Genomic DNA, 18282 nt, shown 5'->3' with positions numbered 1-18282 from the left:
ACTATTTAAGAAACGAATGCTGAAGCATTTCAGTTTTGCTTGCTCAAACATGCTAAGGCACATAAAATAAAACCAGTCAATGAATCTTGACAACTGCAGAGAATCTTTTAATGGGACAAAAGGAATTTTAAAATGGGTGGGAGGGACCTACAGTGAAGTTTATTTACTTTTTAAATAGTATCAGTACTGTTTTAATTCAAATGCAGAGTAAACAAGATTTGTAACAGTTTATGCTACAGATCTTAAAAAGCATTAAATTATTGTATTGAAACAATTATATGATTTATTTTTTAAAAAAAGTATCATTTGACATATATAGGATGGTGGTATGTTCACAGTACTGAAGAGGACAGTGAACTTCTAGATCAAAAATTCCACTACTCCTAAAATTCATTTATCTTGGGACATTTGTTTTCTTTCTTTCAGGCTTACTGTACAGGGCTGTTGTGAAATTATATCGGGAAATATCGTTCTCCCACACTTAAGAAAGAGTAAAAAGAAATGTGCACAAGTAACAAACAAAGCAAGGATATTATTGCTAGGATCAATTGTCCTAGACAATGAGCTCTCTAGCTATTAAGGTGCTAAGCCTGCTTGAAGGAATCCTGGTGCAGTTTAATTTCCTCATCAACATTTATTGCAACAGGAAAAATGAGTCAATGGAACAGCAAAGTTGATAGCCTCAAATGGACTATAGTTAGAAAAAAGGCTGTTTATATGGATTTGAGGCACAAATGGTTTCATTCTTTAATCTTTGACTCACATGCTCTCCTTCCAATCTGTACCTTGTGAAAATCTACTCATTTACGCATACACCATTTCTTCAAAATAATCTTTGAATCGGAAAAGTGATTTATCAGACAAGACACAGGAAAAAATGATGTGCAAAAACACATTTTACAGAAGGAAAGTCTTTATTTCCCATTGTACTATTAAATAAAAACAGGACTATGAAAAGAGCTAAGCAGACAAAGGACCATAAAACAGATTTCTGCCATTGTGATGGAGAAACTTCAAGTCAGTCAATTATATGCCAAGGAAAGAGAACTAAGAATGATTCCTTATGATTCAAGTTATGGAGCTATCCTTGACTCCCATGCAACCGGAATCCTGCTTATTTCAGTGCCCCTAAAAATCTCACACTTCATAATTAGTTCAGGAATTGTTTTCAAATGTTCACCAAAGTCCAGTTGTTCATTACATATGACACATGTAAAAGGGATAAGGGAGCACCAGAAGAAGGCACAGATTTTCTTTTAGGTTTTACTTTTTTCTTTTCACTCTGTTTTTGGATCTCTGCCTTTCTCTCAAACCCTTTCTCTCCTGGCTTGGCATATTTCAGGAGTGAAACATTAAGGACTACTTGGTGACACGACGTTGTAGCACTTCTCATAAAAAAAGTCTCAGGGGAAGTTTTTTTGATTTAAGTCAGCAATTCTCCATCAGACGTGAATCCTGCCAAGTCTTATTTGGACCACGATGTGGGATTTGGTGGGGACTTCTCCAGAAGAGGGCTTTGAACCCCGAGTAGGACTCTTGCCTCTGGGAACAGGGTGATCCTGGCCTTGGAGACATCTTTCTTCCTCTTGCTCCTGCCTACTCAGCGCACTATTTCAGTTCTTTCAGTCACCCTTTGACTTTGGTTTGGCTGTGGCAGTGCTGACTCATAGCACCACTGAGGGTTCCTGCAGAGAAGTCATGTCTAACCACTCCACAAATGAAGTTTTTGCTGGCTGTTAGCGTTGCTTGGCTGTCTCCAGTCTGCATCATTGCCCATTCTGAAACAGGAAGTCCCAAGCTGCTCTCAGCTGTATTTATGAAATCTTTTGATTGTGCTTTTAAGCCTACATTTTCAGTTCATTCTGAGGCATCGAACTGGTTGAAATGCATTCTTCCTACTCCGTGTCTGAATCTGGTGAGCCAAGATATACTTTCGTGGTGGCCATCCTGGGCTGAGGTTTCTTCTTGTTAGCATGTGTTGCCCTCTTCATTCTAAATAATAATTTAAAAAAAAATAAAATTAAAACCATTTTATTTTCATAATGCAGATGTCTTAACACTTCACTTCATTGTTTTTAGACATTTGGAGAACTTCCACTACTGGAAATGTTAAAATGATCTTGATGACTTTCCCCCATTATTCATCAGATTAAGAGATATGCATCTGCCCTGAGGGAAGTGATATTTAGTAAAACAATGAGCTCTGTAGGAATTAAAATTTAAATCCACAGGACAGATTGATATTCCATGCAGATGTTATAACCCCACAACGTAGGTCATCTTGAAATGCTTCCCTTAGGTGATGGCTTCCAACAAAGCAAGATGTGCAAACGTTCAGAAAGGAAACTTGGCTTCAATTTAGTGGGGTGGATTCTTTTTTTCAACACCTTGATACTCTACGGTATTTAGCATTCCATTCTCACGAACACAGCATATATTGAATTACAAAAGATATGTGCCTTATGATGCCTTGATTTTATATTAGAGATGTATGTATGTATTTACAAATTCAACATGTATCTTCCAGCTACTAGGCTAACAGAGATTAAAACTTAATAACATCGTTGTCATAGCACAGGACATCTGCAATAGCTCCTTGGAGCTTGCTTGCCTAGCCAATAAGCCACCTCCTGATTTGGGGCTGTCCTGGTACCCTATATAAATCTCATAAAGCCTGGTTGCCTTTGTTCCTGTGAAGTGTTCAACACACAGAGTCTATAGGGACATCAAGCCCTGTTCAAAAGAAATTTCTGAAGACTTCTATAAAAAGGTAAAGGTGCCTAAGAGTTTAGAAAAAAACAGAAAATCTATTTTCTAAAAGCCTGGGTCTCTGTTGTTCTATATTATATTTGGAATCAGAGTCTTGAGTTGGAGAAGATTAGATACAATAGCTAATCTTTCCAAGAGTGATCACTGGGTCAAAACCTCTGCAAGGATACAGGGTTAAATTGTCTACAATATCACAACAAATCCCAGAAGAACACTGACAGATCTATTGATCTCCCTGGCCTTAGGTAACTTCAGTCATCATGACTCTACCATCAGAAAAACAGTGGTGAAGTTCAAGGAAGTTCAAATGGAGTTCAAGGAAGAACAACAGAAAGGAAGCCATTGATTGCTCCTAAAAAGAACACTGATGCTCATTTCAAGTTTATTAAAAAACACCTGGATAATCGTTTGTAGGAATATTCTGTAGACAGATGAGTCAAAAATGGAATTTGGGGCCTAAATGGTTGTTAACGTTATACATTTTCTAAGTGCTACTAAGCTGAAGCCTTTTGCCATGGTGGAATAGGCCAAATTTCTTACACAGCAATATAAGAGTGTGACTGTAGGTTCTGTGATCAGTTACTGAATCTAAAGGCTGTACCTTTTCCCAATGGCTCATTGCTTATTGGTTAACTTGAATGAATGAAACAAGCATCTGGTTTGCTGTGATTTGTTCAACTCCATCAGAAACACTCATAAGAAACAACCAGTGACGCAAACGTTAAAAAATCAGAAAATTGAGATGCTGGGTGTTTATTTGGGGAGCAGAAGTAGAAAAAGAAAAATCTTAAGCAATATGAAGTTAAATAGCACCATCTGTTACACACAACTGAACTTTAAGCAGCCTAAGTGTTAACCGCGGGCACAGTCAAATAGCACTCTGGATCTTGAATTGTGAGATTAGCTTTCCCAGAAATGAAAAAGTCAATAATTGAAACTGAAGTTTAAATCATTTTAATGTTTTTTGCTACAAAGATCAACAAAGAAGTCTTGAAGTTCCTCAAAGATTAAAGAATTTATCACGGAACATTTCTAATTAATGAAAGCTTATGTCATAATAAATTAGTTATTTCTAAGCTACAGCAAGACGAACGTGGCTCCAGCTTCAGACATCTTTATTTTGAACCAAGATATATTGAAATAGAAGGACTATGCATTGTCTTTTCTTCAGCCTAAAGGACCCTCAACTATTTCCAAACTATCAAAGGGCCCCGTTTTATTTTATATAATTATTTCTACAGCTCTTATCATTCAAGTTACACCACATCTTTCCATCTAAGCAGGATAATCAAGACAACTTACAACATTAAAACTAGAAAATAAGCAAAATAAATTAAGAGTTACTCAAAAACAGAGCTGCTGTAACACCTCACATTTGTTTTTTAAGTTCAAAAGCTCTTCATTCCTTATCCCTAGTTCTAACAATAGAGGGGCTAAGCATAACCCATGGAGGAATACATTCCTTGGTTTACAAGTAATATTGGAGAAAGCTCCTTTCTGCCTATGTAACAGATGGGCCTTGAACAGTAGAGATAATTTAAACAAGTTTCTCCTCAGTGTTTTAAATGCCCAAGTAAGTCCATAATGTGGAATTATAATTGAAGGGCAAGTTCAGAGTGGATATAGACTCCTGTGTCACCAGAGGACCTGTAGCATCAGCATGGCAAATGGAATCCACAGCAGATGAAGATTTGGATAAGAAAGACCATCCCAATAGCCTAAATATTGGAAAGGTGGTAGGATGAAGACAATGAGACTACCAACAGTAAAAATATTTCCATAGGAGGAGCAGGGTTCTACTTCCCTCCTCACCAAATTCGAGTCTGTGTTTTTGGACATGTTGCCTTTTTTTTTTTCAACAGTTAGTGGTTTTTCTACTTTGACGTCTAAAAATAATACATATTGTTATAGCACAACAATTACTTTAAGTTTCTCATATTAATCATATTAAATGCCCTGGCATTTCCTGATGGTCTCCCATCCAAATACTAACCAGGTTTGAGACCAGACAAGATTGGAATAGACAAGTTTTTGAGATCAGACAAGATTGGATAAGTGCTAACATCTAGCTGGACCAAAGAGTAAATCTTCCATTATAAAAGAAGAGTGCTAATTTTCTTATATCTTGAAAAACATCCATTTTTGTGATGAAGTCAACATTTAATCAAATCAGTTCTTTAGAAATAAGCACAATATATTGGAATCTATAAAAATAAATAGTAAGATTAAAAAAAAATAGACATCCTACTACTACTACTACTACCCTGTTTCTCCAACAATATGGCCTCCCCCAATAGGAAGTCCCAGCATGTTTTATAGGCATGAAATGAAATTAAGCCCCTCCCCCCAAATTAAGCCCTATATTAAAACATGCGAAATGGGGGGGGGGAATGGTGGGGGGGCTTGCCGTTAGGAAGTTCTTTTGTTGCACACCCGGATATGGTGCTGCCTTCGTTGACCCCAATACGAAGTACCCCACCAACGCCGAGGTCAACATCCAAGCCATCGCTGCCCGCCCGCCCGAAGATGCAAGGGGGGGGGAATTAAGTCACCCCCGAAAAGACGGCCTAGCCATTTTTTCAGGGCTCAAAAAAAAAATAAGACCCGGCCTTATTATATGAGAAACACGGTACTACCATCTATGTACTTACTTACAATTAAGTGACATGTGGAAAGAGAAATTTGGGCATGGGGTAGTGGTGGAATTAACCCTTACTATGAATATGAGTTGCCTTTAGTACTTAGAACAATTGTTTCAGACAAGATTACAAACTGCCTCCCTCTATCCCTCCAACAGCTATCGAAAGAAAAGGGTAAGTTGGACTCATTGGATCTCAGTTCCCTTTTTTCTTAAAACAATTGTTTTAATTAGATCTATCTTTTACCCAACAAAATTAAATTCTTTTTTTTTTAAAGTCAATTTAGCACAATTGGGAGCACCAAAGCACAGGCTACTATTTTTTCCTGAGATCAATTCTCTCCCTCAACTTCCATTATAATTTAATTTTGCTGCTGGTTCCAGCCAATCGTTATTTTTACAAAGTTGATTTTATTCAATGTTAACTTTACCCCCACATACTCATGGAGCACAGGAGACAGCTGCTTTGACATTATTAAATTTTGTATTTCACATCTTGGTTATATAAAAACTGCATGCTGTGGGGCATGTGGGAAGAGCACTTACAACTTTTTTAGAGTGTCTTGTTTTTCCTGTTGAGTCAGGGAAATCTGGCATTTTCTATCTTCAGCTGAACCTTGAAAATATTCAGACACCTTGGTGAATAGATTCTCCTCCTATCCAAAAAGACAAAAGACCCCAATACCAGTGTTTGAAATATAAGTCCATTATTTTATTTTACTTAATCCAAATGTTACACAATACTCTTCATTATAGTTTCAAATGCCAACAAGCCAAATCTGAAGAGAAACATGCTTGATTCTGTGAAACGCTTTCTGCACTGCTAGCAATACTCTTTGGCTGTACATTTTTTCAGCTATTAAACTGAACCACAAATAAATATGGTCCATAAATCTGACTCCAGTCATACTAAGAAATCGTTCAGAAATACTTGGGGCCTGCATGGCTCAAATTATGACATTTATCAAAAGTCTGTGAAACAGTCAGCAGCATACTCCACCAATTACTATGAAAGAAATTGGATGGCGTGGTAAATGTCTCTCTTTAATATACCCATTATCACCTATGGGATGCTGTAAGACGATGTTACTTCCAGATTGATATTTCATCCTAAGACTGATTGAACGGTGGAAAAATTCTTCCAGAGGTATTGCATCCATAATCTTATGCCAGCAGAAGTTTTCCATTTGCATTTCTGTCTTTAAATATCATCGTTAACCACTATACACACTCTGTATACACATATTGGTACACACACATCAGGGGAACCAAAAAAGGCCAACGCCAAGGGGCCCATATTCACTCCTCACTTGTGGGTGGTAATTGCCCAACATGAGATTTCAATGGCATTCAATATCATGATTAAGGCATATAAACTAAAACCAGTTCATGAGTATAATCTATGTGTGTTAAGGGATTCCATTGTAACTACAATTTAATCTATGGTTTGGGGTTTTAAACCTCATCCTAAGTCCTAATCATACCACGCCTAAGAATATGTGTCAGCCAGGTAAATCTTCCTCTGCATCTAAAGTACCCATAAATATCAATGTTTATAAATATCAGTACATAAATATCAATGTTTGTTATATTTCATTGAGGAGAAGCAAGATAGGTTGCCATTAATGCATTTTCTGACCTTCTGGTTTCTATTTATATGCTCTACTATTCTATTAGTTACAACCTGACACTACACTAGCCTAGCTATCCGCCATCTCTGAGCACTTCAAGATCATTCTCTCAGCCCCATATTCTCATGCTTGAACTAAGGCGGGAAGCAGGGAGCAAATCGTCAATACATAATATAATCAACTGAATGCATTTTTTAGAACTCAACACAAAAGCAAACAAAGCATCTGTGGCGACAGGTGGTACAAATGCAACAAACACATTTGAAGGTATCACACCAAGAGCACATTCAGCAGTTCTTACGTGGATCATGGTTCCTCAGATCGGAATAACTACCCAACTAATTCTGTACAACTGGAAGTAGAAGTCTGAGAATGGCCTTAATGCTTTTCACCAAACTTTCATTGTGATTTATGGCAAACCAACTTTTGAAACTTATGGCCAATTGCTGTGGCTTTCACCAAGACAATTAACCCATAACTTAAAATTTAACATATTACTTAAAATTTAATAAGTCATAACATGGAGGAAACACCTGAATGCCACATGGGTGGTGTTTTTTTTTTTTGTATTATGAATTTAATGCAATTTTGGAGACTGCTCTGAATTTGACTGCGATAATTGTGGAGGCAGGAGACAATGTTTAATATTTTTCGTGTGATCCATTTTCACAAACAAAACTGTTCCTTCACTCAATATGTTGTTTTTTCCCATTCAAGAAAGAAAGCATGATTTCTTTTTGCATCTGAAGGGGGAAAAAAAAGCCTCAGGATTTATTTTGACCATAAACTAAGCCTATAGGAATGGGATGACATATATATCTTCCTCTGGTGTTCCATTCAAAGTTTAGAGAAGGCTACTTTCACAAGGAAAACTCTGTTGGGATATTTCCTGTGTCTCTCCCACGGTCCTAGTAACATGACTAAGACTCTTCAAGGACACTTGATAAAGCTTATAATTTCACCTGCTGCCTCCATCTGCTTTGAAATTAGTTGTTTGTGGCTGAAACTGGCTGTGTTAAGAAAAATAACTGCCCCGTTTTCAAAAAGTGTCAAAAAGGAGTTAATGTTTTGCAAAATAACAGAAAAACAAATTTCTATGTGAAACACTTCCCAACATGTCCTGCAAGTACAGTAGATTTTCCCCTTGGAGACACACCCTGCATGTGTTATATTTTGAGAACTGAACAATTAATGTAAGGAATGTGAGTCATTCTCTGAATGACACTGTGAGAATTAAAGAGTTTCATTTTTAAAAAGAGGGATATAAATTGCCTGAAAAATAGAACGACTCCATAATAAAGACAACAATTAAGCAGAATAGACATTTCATATAATACCCATTATGGTATTAACAACAATATTTTCATAATTAATGAACTGGGAGTTCAGGGAGGCAGAGAGGAATGGATACAGAGTTAAGTGGATTTGTTTTGAGAATACAGTTGCTTATTTCCTGTGGGAATGACATGACTTGCAAAAAAGAAAGAAAATATAATGAGTTCTTATCCTGCTGAGTAAACCCAAAGTTTTTTTTACTTATCTAAATTCTCTCTCAACTAAATTCTCTCTCTCTCTCATGCACACACACATACACACATACACCATACCAATATAAAAAAGGCTTATCACTATTATATGAACTGTTAATATGGTATTAAAAAAAACTAGAAAAGTGGAATATTAATGATTGAGAAGACTAAGGTTGTAAAGGAGGTGATTGTTTTGGTACCATGTCTACTTTATCCTCTTAGTAGATGATCTATGCAGAAAGGTAGATTAAAAACATATGATCCTAACAGTTCTGGATTTCTCAGTGACCAAGACAGCATTCTAGATCATTTGGCTGACTTGGGCTTGAGAGGTACTGAGGATTGAACAGAAAAGCAAGGGCAATATCCCATGAATAGAATAATACGAATAGAATAGAATAATAACTTTATTGTCACTTTGAATGTGCACTAATCAGCATACATTAAAGTGAAATTTCGTTGCATACAGCTCTCAAAGGGTCACCACCTTCAATATACTCTATATAAAATAACAGAATAAATAAATAAATATAGATAAATACAGAGTCTAGTTCAGAGGTATACCTGTACATGGCGACTTTACCAGACAGATGGCTAGGAAACAAAGCTGTTACAGAATCTGGTAGTCCTGCTATAAAAACCTCCTCCCAGAGGGGAGTAACAGAAACAGGCCATAAAGTGAGAGTGTGTGGGGTCTCTAAAAATGCTTTGAGCTCTAAGCACATAGCGCTTATAAGCGGTATCCTGAATACCAGAAAGAGAGCTTCCTATGATCTTCTTGGCTCATGTCCATGTCATAATTATAGTCTAAGTATTTCCCTGATCAGCTCTTCCATCTTACCATACAATCAGAGATACTATGGTCAATCAATAAAAGAAGGGTGTTTCCAGAAAATTAGTTTATAATTCAAGGAATATATTTGTTTCTCAAATAAATGAAACTTAAAATTCACCACCTCCTCAAAGCAGGACAAAGATATTCAACTTCTTCCATTTTATTTCATCGTTTCCCTCAATTCGGAGAATTCCATTGAAAGCAGTAGCACAAATGTCACAAATGCTGATCGGAAAGAGCCAGTCACTTTACTAATGACAAATGACATTTCCCCCCTGTTTGCATTACACTGTGTTTCCAACATAACCATGTCATCTAGTGCCAAAATCTCTTCTTGTTCTCAGAATCTTGCATTCACCTCTTGACGGTTGGAAATTTTTGCTGAAATGCTACAGCTATGCTGCAAAATATAAGATGTATTCCAAACTCACGCCACTCCTTTTCCATCAGACTGAGCTTTGTTTTCCATTCACTGGGATAGATTCATTGGCAGGCAGAAAGAGGGCCATGTGCTGGTGAATACTTATTTTGAAATAGTTTGAAAATCTAAGAAGGATTTCCATGGTTGGGCTTGCACTTCTTAAGCAGGGAGCATCTTGAGAATTCAGTAACTGGACAATAGATTCAGTCCTTTTGTATCCATTTGCACATATCTGTGTTTGTCCCCAGCACACATGTTGGGTTCGAAGTTAGCATGACATTTTGGGGAGCAGAACAAAAGAGAGGGTTGTTGTTGTTGTTTTGCACAAGCATGCATCTGCTTTCATAACGGTTGATGGAGTTTTATTGCTCTTTTTGCATATTCTGTAAAAATCTTTCACTGGAACAAGGCGCACACAAAGAACCTCTGAGCTTAAAAAATACAGAACAGTTACCACAGAGGTTAAAAAGGTAAAAAAAGAACTGGATCTTGGTAATGAAATAGTAAGCATAAGAAAAATCTTATCTGGAAAGTGGAAACCTACGGAGGTGGTCTACTCTAAACCATAAGTGCATCAGGTATCAGAATATAATGAAATTTCATAATCACAATATTTACATCAGCATGTTGGCTGAGGGATTCTGGGCGTTGAGGTACACACAATCTTCAAGTTGGCAAGGTTGAGAAATGCTGATTTACACAATGTGATTATGCTGTCAAAATGACGCATATGCCATCATCATTTGGTTGACCATTCACCCATTTTAAAGAGATCCTTCTGCAGCTTTTCACAATTCAAGTCAATAAAATTGGGAGGCAGGCACTTGTTAAAGGAATCATGAAACATTCTCCCTACTGCTTTCCGTCTCAGTTATTTTGTTTGGCAATATAACCAGCAAATATGTATACACTGAAATGTAGGAAGTCGGTTTTTTAAAAACGATGGTTTGTCACACAAGTCGTATTGGCTGGGTTCCTAGACGAAATGTTCTTCCTCCTGCTGCCTCTTTGCCTGTATGCCACCCAATCCTTGTGATCGTTCCTATTTGGCATAGATAATCCCATGTTATAGCAAGACCAGGACCATTTGTTTTAGAACCACCTAAATCTTAATTTTGTTGCGATTGAGTCAGATCTGAGCTATCTGATTTTAAGAGGTCTTAGAATGTTGCACATGCTATCCTACAGTCCTTCATTATAAGGACTTGTCATAAACATTGTTATTTTAAAACTATAATTTGAAATAGAAAAGCCTATTTGTTAATCTAATTATGGTAGCAATAATAACTGTGGTTGACTTCAAAGGTCAAGAATACTTATTCTTGTTGAACTTTTGCCTTTTAACAAGACATCTGTATAGTTCCAATAAATTATTACCATAGAATGTTAAAGTTGGATAATACGTATATAGTTGAAAATTGTTTCTCTTGTCAGCAGTGTTTTGTTTCTCAGTTGTTTATTTATGTGTTGATATTGAGCCTTTGGGCAGGGGTGGGATTTAACCGGTGTTACTACTGGTTTGGTGACTACATGTTGCCAGATGCGCGCACAGTGCACGTGTAATAAAACCTTAAGCTGTGCCACCTGGACAGCTGAAAAGTGCAGCGCGCAGCATTTGAAAAGTCTCTTTTTTCTTGCTTTTTCAACCTTGAACTGTGCCGCACAAAGCAGCTGAGGTTGAAAAAGCAGGAAATAAAGGACAGGTAAGAGCCTGGGGAGGCGGGTGGCCCAAACAGCAGCAAACACAGAACTGGTTCTGTGTCTGCTGCTCTTCAGAGCTACCGGTTCTATAGAGCTGGGCAGAACTGGTAGCATCCCGCCCCTACCTTTGGGGAATTGTTCTTTGTCTATGGTTTGAGAGTTTGTTTTTTTGATATTTTTATTGTTTAAGAAACAAGAGATCCCCCCCCCCCCAATTTCTTATTTGTGTTTCATACAGTTTAATTATTTAAAGAACACACTGGAATAATAAAACAATATAAATTTCTCCAGTTTTGTTGATACCTTGTTCACATATTTATTTATTTATTTATTTATTTATTTATTTATTTGCATTTGCAGCACTTCTGAGGATTACTACTGCTTGAAATATATTGGGTTTTGAATTATTTTTCTCTCTTGACTATTAGAGATCCCATTAATTTTGTGTTATCCATCAATTTAATAAATACAATATTCTCTTTATCTTTCATCCCAACTTATTAATAAGATATTGAAGGGGAGAGTACCTAGAAACCTTTATCACTTTTCTTCAATTCAATACAGAATAATTTGTATTCAGTTCCCATACTTCTTTATGCCATCAAAAGCCCATGCTCAATTAACTTGTTAATCAGCACATCATGGCATATTTTGTGAAAAGATTTGCTTGACATTATTCCTATAGCATTTTCATAATCTATTAAATTTCCTAATTTAAAAAAATGAGACAAGGTTAGCCTGGCAAGAATCATTCTTGATAGATCTAAGCTAACATCTGGTAACTGACACATTATTAACCAAGTCCCTACAAATTGATTTCTTTAGCATCTGCTGTCAAATCTTTCCAGGTGCTGTACCTCTCTGAGACTAACTCTGTAGCTTGCCGAATTCTCCTATTTTTTTTCCCTATCTGGGAAAACAGGAAAAGAATTGATATCCTCCAATCACTTGGCATGCCAATTAGTTCTCCAATATTTCTTAAAGATAATTTCTAAAACTTCCTTTTATACTGAACAAGCTGAAAAAGCTTCAGCTTTCTTCTAAGATGTCCAAAATATGTGGGATATGGTTGTAGCTATTCCTTAAAGTATCATTTGTCCCCACATATATAAGGAAAGCATAATTCTCAGTGGATTGGTTGAATCCTTTATATTTACTATATATTTGTTTTGTACCTGTAATAGCTGAACTACTAACTACCATTGACTCTTTATCTTTTTGGAGGACACAGTATCTTCTGTACTTGTTAGATTACTAGTTTGTCTTCTACTCTACAATATCTCTTTTATTTTTTCTGAATGCTAATCTGTTTCAATGGTAAGAGCCCAAAAATGTCCCAATAGAATAGAATAGAATAGAATAGAATAGAATAGAATAGAATAGAATAGAATAGAATACTTAGTGTGATTGTGTGTGATTGGACACACAAGGAATTTATTTTGGTGCATATGCTCTCAGTGTACATAAGAAAAAATAAACTACATTCATCAAGAATCATAAGATATAACACTTAGTCATAGTCATAAGTTACTAACAGGGTAGAATATTTCTCATGTGTCTTGTTTTCAGTTATTAGTCTCATCTACTGAGCTTTATTCTATCTGATTGTCTTTCTTATAGTTACTTTGGCTAGTTTCTGCTTTAAAAAAACTTCCTTTCTTTGAACTGAGTAATTGTTGCTCTTTCCTATCAGTTTATTTATGGGCATTCACTGCTTTACCTTTTGTTTTGTTTTTCAAGCTTTCATACTACAAATTACAAATACAGCCCAAGATCTTTTCCAATCAACAAGCCACAAGCCCTGTATATTATGTTCTAAACTTCCTGTCCAATCATGTTTGCTCTTGTTTCTTACCACCAGTAGAAAGTCTTTTGTTTCTGTTCTTGAATTTTGAGGTTAGCCAAGTACAAACACTTGAATCAGAGTGAAAATTTGACAGGAAATTCCTCTTAAACATCCTTACATAACTCCAGTTAGCACTCCATGTTCACTTGCTTAATGATATATTCCACTACCTCTTTTGGAGAACTCTAAATGCTTATATATTTCTATATGTTATTAAAAAAAGAACTTAGAACACAGTATCTTCAGGGTTATGGGTGATCCTATCAACTTTCAACAATAAATCCTGGAAAGGTTTTTGAAAAGAAATCCAAATAACTTTACTGTAATTGTGTGCTGTTGGTGAATTTTTTAAGCTGTCAATTTAAGGGCAAGGAGATAAGCAAATATCTTTCAAATATACAGAATGCATAAGCTATGTTCTACAAAGAAAATATTGTGGCTTGTAACCATGTACAATTATTAGTTGATAAGTAACTGGAAACAGTGGTAGCTGATAGCCAAAAAAAATTGTTGGCTGAAAAATTCCACTGACTGATCTTTTAATTCAGGAGGTCTTGTGACCCCATCAAGACTTCAGGATGATGTGCTATTTTTAAATTAATATAGTCATTCAAAAGAAATGTCATGTTTTCAGATTCTACTAGAACATCCTATGCTCAGCAGTTACTAACCCCAAATTGCAAAAAAGGATGCCATGAATAGTAGAAGCACCGAAGAAACAGATTCTAAAATGTAAAACAAACTACTTTCAAACTTCTAAGCATACCAGGAGTGGGATTCTACCAGTTCACACCTATTTGCTAGAACCGGTTGTTAACATTCTAAGCAGTTCAGAGAACCGGTTGTTAGAAGAAATTTCTGGCCTAATCCTGTAAGGAAGGCAGGAAGGAAACATTCTGGTGTTGCTTACAGAAACTGCCTCTCCATTAACCCTTATTACATTCTTGGCAGGACTAGACTTCCTGTATCAGGAACTTCTCTGGAGTTTTTTTTCCCCTCCTTTGCTGGTACTTTGCTTGTGTGAAGTGACCATTCAAAGTTACAATGGCACTGAAAAAAGTGACTTATGACCATTTTCACACTTACAACTGTTGCAGCATCCCCACAGTCATGAGAGGTCAGGCGAGGAGATGTGTGCCTCAATGTGAGTGATATTGAGTTGGCCACACCCAGCCAATAACATGACCCCCAAGCCATGTCCACCCAGTCACATGACCACCAACCCATGCCCACCACCTAAGCCACGCCCACAGAACCGCTTGTTGAAACTTCCGGGTTGAGCCTACTCGCTGATGGACCGTAGATCGCAACTCTCTGTGGCTATGGTCTGTGCTCTTTCGTTGGAGAGCCCCGATCATCACGATTAGGGGCTGAAGCTGCCTTGGAGGGGTGGCAGAGTAAGGGGAAGCTGCAAGCCAGGTTGAGGGGAGCCGCATCTCCCCTCCTGGGCTTGGTCTTTTCCCCCCCGAAGATGACTGCAGCAGTGGTTTAAAATGGCCACCCCGAAGAGGAGGACTCAGCTGGACTAAGATTTTTGCAGGAGGGAAGAAAGAGGTGGATAACATCTGAACCGGGACAACTGGCCAATACAATTAAACAAAAGTACCCTGGGATTAAGGTAACATGGAATTTTTAAGAAAACAAAAGTGAGCGGTGAAAATACAAAGGGGCAGGAAAAAAAATAAGAAAATATTTTTGATAGCTAAGCGGGGCTTTGAATCGGGAAAGGAAGAAGCTGGAACTAAAGATTTAACTAAATTGGACTAAAATATTTTGGCAATAAACAGGCATAAAACAAAGCTGGACTTAAGATTGTCAAATAATAATAATAATAAAGTTTACAAATTGGAGACTGTACTGTACTGGAATATTGAGGTTCGAAAAACCCTAAATAAAAAAATAGGGGAAAATGGTAAAGACTTTGCATAATGGAGAGTGCCACCTTTTGACAAAAACTTGAGCTCAAACAAAAGGGAAAGCATCCTGTTTCTGAATGAATTTGTGTGGATATAACATTAAAGAAATATTGAAACAAAGTAAGAATCTTAGAAAGTGAAAGCAGAACCAGAATAAAGAAAAAAGCAAGGAAAGACTGACTGTGGGATTGATTGATGTTTTTGGTATAGACCCTGGGCTGGAATAATTGAGAACTTTAGAAAATTGAAAGAAAAAAAACGGAAAGTAAAAGTATTTTTTGTGGACTTTAACGATCATAAAATACAAGAGTGTGTAATGATGGGAATTAAAAAATTCGGGAATTAAAAATGGAACTTAAAAATATGAGAGAATTACTACAGGAAAGAGGCGAATCACTTTGTTCTGTGTTAGAAAAAATGGAAATGGCGATTGAAGAACAAGAAGAAAGAGCTTCAGAGGAAGAGGAGTCGACTCAAGGAGAAGACATCTTAAATAGACAATTAACACAAAGAACACTACAAAGACGTGGGGAAATAACGAAGGTTAAAAAGTTGAGATTTAAGAAGGCAATCAAAAGGAGGGAATACCTGTGAAGTCGGGAAAGGCAGAAAGACCCAGCAGAAAAGGGGAAAGGAAGATATTAAGAAAGAGAGGGATATAAATTGGAATGAGAAAAGATATGGGGAAAAGAGGGGGAGGAGAAGCAGTAAGAAACAGGTGCATGAAATAAAGAAATACGGAAATAGTAAAATGTTGAAAAGAAATTGTTTTTTCAGAGATAATGGTTGATGAATTGAAAAGGGGATTCTGCAGGGTGACAAGGGGTAATAAGAATATTTTTGCAATTAAAAATATTTAGAAAATAGGGTAATATAGATACTGATAATTCTTATTAAAAATTAAGGGGGGAAATATGCTGCAGAATCCAAATGAAAATATGTAATGGTTATTATTGTAAATTCTTAAAAATAATGGTTTATTGGGAATCAAGATGAGGGAATAAAGGTATATTTTAACCATTGAGGTGTCACACTCAAAGCAGTAAAAGGGGGGAAACCTATACTTGTTTTTTTTTTTCTTTAGTGTTAAAACTTGTATTCATCTAGAATTTATAAAAAGAATGTGTAATGGAAAGGAAATATGACAGACTAAAAAACCAACTAAATTAATAAGTTAATATAGACTATTAAAATCAAGGAGAGACATTGGTAACCTTTATATTATTATTATTATTATTATTATTATTATTATTATTATTATTATTATTATTATTATTATTATTATTATTATTATTATTATTATTATTATTATTATTATTATTATTATTTATTATTAGGCAAACACATATTGTTTATGTTTATTTTTAAAATAAATATTAAAGGATTATATTTGAAATAATTGAAATGAAACAAAAAGATGTTTCGATTGGATTAATGAGAGAGGCTAGAATTAATGTGTTTGGTTCTTACTGAAAATTTGGAATGGAAAAGGTAATAATAGAATTAAGTATGCATATATGAATGTATAATTGCTGTCATATTTGTATGTAAAAGTGATGACCCTGAATATGTTGTCCACTAAAAAGAGATTTTTGTTTTTAATGTGAAAAACTGAATAAAATTTGTTTTTTTTTAAAAAAGAACCAGTTGTTAAAATTTTTGACTCCCCCGCCTGAAGCATACATATGGGGTTGTTCATTGATCAGTCTTTTAATTGTTTCAATTCTTTGGGAATCAATGTTTTGTCAAGGATTTCTGCCAGTAACTAATTCTTGGGTAGCTTCTTATAGCTTGTGTCTTCTGTGATGTTATCTAACCACCTTGTCTTCAGTTGGGCTCTTCTTTATGCTTTCATTTTTCCCAGCATCATAGTCTCCTCCAGTGGCTGTTTCTTTCAAATTATATGTCCAACATACATAAGTTTTAGCTTCATTATTAGTGCTTCCCGTGAAAAGTTTGGTTTACTTTCATCTGCTATTTAATGATTTGTGGCTGTTGTCCATGATGTTCTCAACGACATTCTTCAGCATCACAATTCAAAGACAATCATTTTTCTTTGTTCGGCCTTTCTGATGACTCAGTTCTCACAGCCATAAACGAGAAAACCACAACCCTGACAACACCTTTGCTGTCACTGTGATGTTTCTGCATTCAATATTTTGATCCAAATTGTCCCATTTTTCTCCCAAGCAACAAACAGGTGTGCACTTCATATTCAAGGTGAATATTAAGCCTTTGGCATCCTCAGAAACAAGACAAAAATGAATGCCATAGTGCCCATCGGGGGCAGAAAATCAGGCACAAAGAAGCGAAGAGAGAGAAATAAGGTGTGTGTCCTTTCTTCAGTCAGGGCCTTCAAAAGATAAACAGAAGAACTTCCTCATCCTCTCCAACAAACCTAAGCTTTTATTTCCTTGGTCAGCATAAAGCTCACACAGACTGAGAAGACATATGAATGTAACTGAACTTTCTTGGTTTTCTTTGAAGCCGTTTTGCTTCTCATCTAAGAAGCTTCTTCAGCTCTTAATGGATGGTGGGGAATGGAAGGATTTATATTGAGAACTACCTGTATTAAAAAAAAAAACTGGCAGTCCATTGTGTTTCTAATTTCACAAGTTTCTCCATTAATCCCCGTGGATATGGCAACACAGTCCAGTCTTCTGATCCCACGGGGAAAAGCATCAATGCAAAGCTGTTTTCTGAAGTTAATTATTCCTATGATGTCTATTTTCAATGACCTTGGATGAACTTTAAAAAGAAAACTAAATTGGCTTGGCTATTGCTTGGAGGAGAGATAACCAGGAAATTCCAGGAGTACAAATTGGATTGAAACACTTGAAACCACACCTTGGTAGAAGACAATGGCAATTCAGGACAGCATTGTTGCCAAGAAAATTGAAAGGAATCATTTTTCATGATTCATGACAGTTTGATTTATTTAAAAGAAATGTCAGCTCAGATGTAGGATAATTATTTTGCTTTCATATCTTGGAACA

General features: G+C 36.2%; 1 protein-coding gene across 1 annotated transcript in view; it reads right to left on the bottom strand.

Moving 5' to 3' along the window:
• Positions 1-895: 895 nt before the first annotated feature.
• Positions 896-18282, bottom strand: part of SLX4IP (SLX4 interacting protein) — a 99209-nt gene continuing 81822 nt past the window's right edge. Inside the window, exons 8-9 of the mRNA XM_026668511.2 lie at positions 5954-6063; positions 896-1992 (exon numbers count right to left, since the gene is read on the bottom strand). Coding sequence (XP_026524296.2) covers positions 1896-1992; positions 5954-6063 — 207 coding nt within the window. The 3' untranslated portion in view covers positions 896-1895. The remainder of the gene's footprint in view (positions 1993-5953; positions 6064-18282) is intronic.

Source organism: Notechis scutatus, chromosome 1 (assembly GCF_049901735.1).
Source record: "Notechis scutatus isolate UNSWTSFEM ecotype Mainland chromosome 1, rNotScu1.2, whole genome shotgun sequence".
NCBI classification, from domain to species: Eukaryota; Metazoa; Chordata; class Lepidosauria; order Squamata; family Elapidae; genus Notechis; species Notechis scutatus.
This window is presented reverse-complemented; position numbering and strand designations above follow the sequence as displayed.